The 6,000-nt window shown below is 49.2% G+C and overlaps 1 protein-coding gene across 1 annotated transcript in view; it reads left to right on the top strand.

Annotated features, from left to right (window-relative positions):
- Positions 1-5,771: 5,771 nt before the first annotated feature.
- cadm2b (cell adhesion molecule 2b) overlaps positions 5,772-6,000 on the top strand; it is a gene marked incomplete at both ends in the record, with an annotated part of 61,203 nt that continues 60,974 nt past the window's right edge. Inside the window, one exon of the mRNA XM_079823337.1 lies at positions 5,772-5,855. Within this exon, the coding sequence (XP_079679463.1) occupies positions 5,772-5,855 (84 nt within the window). The remainder of the gene's footprint in view (positions 5,856-6,000) is intronic.

Raw genomic sequence — 6,000 nt, 5'->3', positions numbered from 1 at the left:
TATATGATTTTACTGAGAAAACATTGCCTAAGGAGACACCGTTTTAATATCTAAAATCTCCCTGTATATTCTTACAACACAAACGTCCTAAACATGTAAATAGTTATTCGTTTATAGTCAGGATTTTCCCCAGCTGATTAAAAAGTTACGTTTATATTGATTACAGTAGTAAACAGGCACGTGCAGAGGGGGGGGGGGCTTTGGGTGCTCGAGCCCCTGCCCTTTTTCAAAATGAATCAAAAGTGCCCCTCTCAGACAAATATCAAGGATAATATCGTGGTCAATAAAACTAAATAAATGTGATTATTATAACATGACAATGTATACAATAGTAACGAACGGCTCAAAAGTCTGATAATTTCTGTTGAGGCATTGCCATAACGCGTTGATATGGGTTGCGTGCGTTTTGATTGACAGCTGATTTTCCACTGTTCGGAAATGGCTCTCAAGCCAAATATGGTCCTTTCAGAGAGTTTGTGGCCTCGCGGGAAAAAAGTAAGCCAGTGGGTTTTTTTTTCATCCATAATCAGATGTGTTGATTTAATTACAAATCTATATATTAGCTATATATTTTAAAGTATTACACAATTCACCAATGCCCGTTTGTCATGTATAGGCTATACAACAACCAATAGTGATCTGCCAAAGCAAGTTCAAAGTCCATTGGGCGATGTGAAACGGTAATTTTCTGTTCTTATTCATAAATCAGTTGAAAAATACATGGACAGACGAACTAACGTTTGTGGAACGATTTCCTGCGGTTTGTCTCATTATATAAATTGCATCACTGACAAAATGGATTTTAACAGACAACAAACAAATCCCTGCACAAAACCACAGCAGCAAACGTCGCATTAATGGTAAGTAGTGTTAAATACACTTGTACTTATGTATATTGATACACCGTTTACTATTTCATGAAACTATCAAAGTTAACAAAACGTTTCGGTTACTAACGTAACCTCGGTTCCCTAAGATGAGGGAACGAGTATTGCGTTTTGCTAAAACGCTATGGGGGAATTCCTTTCCTCGAGATATTGAAGCAAATTTTTATCCAAAAATACCATGTACACGCAGTGCAGCTGCAAAACTCTCAGCAGGAAGCAGCTGCGTGCTGATTGGCTGTGCCGCTGCAACTGCAGCAACCTATGGCGAGACCGTGGGGCGGGACGGACCAATCAGGTCCTTCCAAATTCCCGCCACAAGGGGCAACAGAATTTGCATAGCCAAGGGTATATAAGACCCACTCTCGCAAGGTTAGTCAGGTTAATCGACTGAAGCGACTCCTGAGCAAGTGAGCAAGCACGGCAAGCAAAACGCAATACTCTTTCCCTCATCTTAGGGAACCGAGGTTACGTTAGTAACCGAAACGTTCCCTTACGAGAGTACTCTCGTATTGCGTTTTGCTAAAACGCTATGGGGGACCAATGCAAAACGCTGTGCTTGCTTAACGGCTCTAAAGCCGACGACACCAAACCCAGGCCAACCTAGGTGGGCCCGTAATATGATATCAAGAAGTCCCAAAATGAGCCAGACCTGAGTCAAGCCCTTAATGAGAATGAACACGATATACGTGTAATATAATGTAAAGACCGGACATAGTCGGGCCAAGAATAATGAATGGCCAGATAATTCGAGCCGTATAAGGAATGTGCTATGACTTATACAATACTTAACCCAGACCGGACTTTTCGAGCCTTAAGGGGTTAAAACTGTACACAGCAAGAAGCCCAGCCTATAAGGCCGGGACATCTAAATTATAATCTGATAAGTGGTCGGGGAGCCAAAGCATACAAAGAGCTGTTCAGTTGCCTAAGCAGCGGAACGCTCTATGTATATACTCAGCGCTCTGACAGGACAGAGCAAATTAGCATCTTCTTCATCTATCGGTGATGAAAGTGCTGAGAGTGAAATGACCTGTGCTCTGAACGGAGTTGAAAGCACTTAGGTACATATCCATGTCTTGGTTTGAGGACGACTTGAAGTCATTTGGCCCAATTCCAGACACGAAGGCGCTCACAGAGAACGCATGCAGATCACCCACTCGCTTAACTGACGATCGCCAGCAGAAAAGCGGTCTTTAGTGACAGGAGCTTAAAGCTCACCGAATGCAGAGGCTCAAGTGCAGAGCTCTTCATGACATCCAAGACACTGGACAAGTCCCATATAGGGACTGAAGAGGGGGCGAGGTGGGTGAAGCCTTCTAGCCCCTTTAAGGAAGTGAACAATGTTAGTCCGTTCACTTGAATGTGATACGCTGCTATAGCAGCCACATAATTTTGAGCGTGGAGGGGGAACGACCCGCGTCCAGAAGCTCTTGTAAAATGTAAGCACTTCTGACACTTCACAATCATATGGGGTCAGACTTCGCGCTTTACACCAGTCCGAAAAGGCTGACCATTTGTCTGAATAGAGCCGCCTGGTCGCGGGGGCTCTAGCTTCAGTAATGGTATTCAATACATTTTCAGAGAGGTTCTCATGTACCCGCTGATGGGCCAGACATGAAGCGCCCATCGATCGGGACAGGGATGCCAGATCTGCCGTCCCGCCTGCATGAGGAGGACCGACCACGAATCTGTATCCGACATCTGACTCAGTAGTGAGAACCAAGGTTGATTTCTCCAAAGCGGGGCTATTAAAGCACAGCGCATCTGCTCTCCCTAATCCTCTCTATGACCTGAGGTAACATTGAGATTGGGGAAAAAGCATAAAGAAGAAGGTTGGGCCATTCGTGGGCCAACGCATCCTTGTGCTTGGAGAATTATATTCGGCATTGAGCATAGTCTTGTGAGGCGAAAAGATCCACTTTTGCCTCTCCAAGAACTGCCCCAATTGTCTGAATTGCACCTGGACAGCATGTCCGGACCCAAATTCAGAATGCCTGGCACATGAGTCGCTCTCAGTGTATTGTGCTCTGCCCATATTAGGACTTCTTACGGCATTGTGTGCAGATCGATAATTTTCAGACCGCCTTGGCAATTTATATAGGCTACCACCGACCTGCTGTCCGTTCGGACCAGGGCATGGTGGTGCTTTATGTACGGAAGGAAAGCTCTTAGCGATAGCGTGACCGCTTTCATCTCTAGACAGTTTATGTAAAGGCTCCTCTCCGAGTCTGACCAGAGACCGGAGACTGGCCTGCCCTCGTGAAGGGCTCCCCAACCTAGGTTGGATGCATCTGTCGAGATAACTTTCCACTTTGTAACAGTGCCCAAACTCACGCCCGTCTGGTACCAGACGGGATTTTTCCAAGGAGCCAGAGCCAACACACAGCTGTGGTCTACCTTGATTTGTAATCGGCCCGAGAGCCATGCGTGAGCTGGAACGCGGCGATTCAGCCAGTGCTGTAGGGGGCGCATGTGCAACAGACCCAGTCTGAGAACTAGCGCCGCCGAGGCCATGAGACCCAGCATCCTCTGAAAGTGTTTGAGAGGAATGTGTGCACCGGACCTGAGGGAAACCGCTCGGTTCTGAACAGAGAGCGCGCGCTGTGACGTCAGTCGCACACTCATCTGCAGTGAGTCCAATACTGTTCCCAGAAACGAAACTTTCTGTGTGGGAGACAATAAACTCTTTGCCACGTTGATTCTGAGTCCCAAGCATTCTAAATGGTTGAGAAGCCAAGATCTGTGGTTTAACAACTGAATCTCTGACTGAGCTATTCTGAGCCAGTCGTCGAGATAATTGAGAATTCTCATTCCCCGAAGCCTCAGCGGGGTTAGCGCCGCTTCCATGCACTTCGTGCGGGGAGTCAGAGATAGACCAAAAAGGTAGCACCTTGTATTGGTAAACTTTCCCCTCGAAGGCGAATCTCAAGAATGGCCTGTAATGAGGGGCTATTTGTATGTGGAAAAAGGCATCCTTTAGATCCACAGTGAAAACCCAATCACCCGGGCGGATGTGCGCGAGGATTTGTTTCATTCTCAACATTCTGAACGGGCGCTTCATAAGGGCTTTGTTCAGATGTCTGAAATCTAGAATGGCCTGAGACCACCACCCTTCTTTTGGCACAAGGAAGTAGCGACTGTAAAAGCCTGACTCGCTCTGTGAGGGGTGCACGGTTTCCACCGCTCCCTTAATTTAACAGTTTGATATTTCGGTTCGAAGCACGTGACTCATGTCGCTTCTCACCGCTGTCTCTACCACAGTGCAAAAGCACGGTGGTCTGTGAGCGAACTGTAGCGAGTAACCTTGTTATCGAAGCCAAGGGTTGAATTAATTTGTGGGGCGGGTCACTGAATAACAGGGACCTGTTAGCCCGGATGCATTGTGCTAGTAGCACTGTGAGAGGCGGCGTGCACTGAATGGTGACGCACGCCTTATTGGGTCGCCTTGGAAGTGGCGCTTACCAAGGGGATTGTGTTTGTGTACAGAAGAGCACGTTGCTCACGGGCTCATAAATAGTAAATAGGGAAATAGTGTTCCCAGCCGCCTGAGTGCAGGGGGCCGGAGAACGCAGAATAGCGGCGAACGCTTTGTGTCGCCGGAGAAATGGTGCATGTGTACAGGCGAGCGCGTTTGTTTGCGGGCTCGTCGATTGTAGGAACAATGTTTCCAGCCGCCTGAGTGCAGGGAGCTGGGGAACACAGGTTTATTGAGTGATTTGTGGCACTGAATTAACAGTGCTTATGCAGGAGTGCACACTATGTAGTGGACACATTACCTACAGTGTTGAACCACTCCAGCCGCCTGAATAGGGGAACTGGGAGAAGTGATATTTGAGGGAAAAAAGGCGCAAGCTTGGCAGCCATTTTATGACATCGTTATGCTCTAGACGGAGAGCGCGTGTTATGACGCGCTCTAGTCAGCGAACGCGCGCTGTGCAGAGAGCGCGCGCTGCCATATAAGGCTGTTTACCTTTGGCAGCAAGCGCGCGCTGCAGCGAGAACGGCTGTGACGTAAGCGCGTTCTCGGTATATCCAGCAGCCTGAGTTTGCATGCCTCTCCTCTAGCATTCTCTGCCCGCGGCATATCAGGGCGGCGGGGCGAGAGAGAAGGAAGAGTGAGGAGAGCTTATGTTGAGTTCACTCGTGTGTAGAAGTGCACATCTTCCATCCGCGTGGCGGCAGTATCACATTCTCTGTCAGAGGCCATTTCAGGGCGGCGGAGTAAGAGAAGGAGCGAGTGAAAAGCCCCGTATGCCCGCGGAGCCATTAGCACGGCGGGAATAACATTCTCTGTCCACGGCCATTTAGAGCGGCGGAGGAGAGAGAGGGAGGAGCGTGGAGAGCTCCATATGTCCGCGGCGTCATCAGCGCAGCGAGGATATAACCTTCTCGGTCCGCGGCGCGTTTCAGCGCGACGGAATGAGAGGAAGGGAGAGCTCTGTATGTCCGCAGCGGGGATATAACGTTCTCTGTCCACGGCCATTTTAGAGCGGTGGGGATGAGAGAGGAAGGAGTGAAACTCTGTATGCCTGCGGCGTCATCAGTGCGGCGGGGAAAACCTTCTCCGTCCGCGGCGCTTCTCAGCGCGACGGAACGAGAGAAAGGGAGAGCTCCGTATGCCCGCGGCGCCATAGAGCGGCGGGGGGTATCACATTCTCTGTCCGCGGCGCATTAGCGCGACGGAACGAGAGAAGAGGAGCGCTCCGTCTGTCCTCGGCTTTATTTGAAGCGGCGGAGGACCAATGTTCTCTGTTCGCGGCGTAAACACGCGGCGGGCATGAGAGAAGAGAGGTGGAGAGCTAGAAGCTCTTAGAAGTGGTGTTGGCAGCAACGCACACATCATAAACACACATAAACATAGTATAAAGGATATTTTAACGCCGGATGGCTCAGCTGGATCAGCAGGCGGCTGAAGGCGGAGACCAGGTTGGAATCCGTCGTCCTCAGGGCTGCCGGGAATTACGCTGGGTGCGTGTCAACGGCGGGCTTCGATCCGGAGCTCAACGATTGCAAGTCGCTGAAGAAGAATTAATCTGACTAACCTTGCGAGAGTGGGTCTTATATACCCTTGGCTATGCAAATTCTGTTGCCCCTTGTGGCGGGAATTTGGAAG

This window comes from Gobio gobio (genome assembly GCF_949357685.1).
Source record: "Gobio gobio genome assembly, chromosome: 8".
In the NCBI taxonomy this organism is placed as follows: domain Eukaryota; kingdom Metazoa; phylum Chordata; class Actinopteri; order Cypriniformes; family Gobionidae; genus Gobio; species Gobio gobio.
This window is presented reverse-complemented; position numbering and strand designations above follow the sequence as displayed.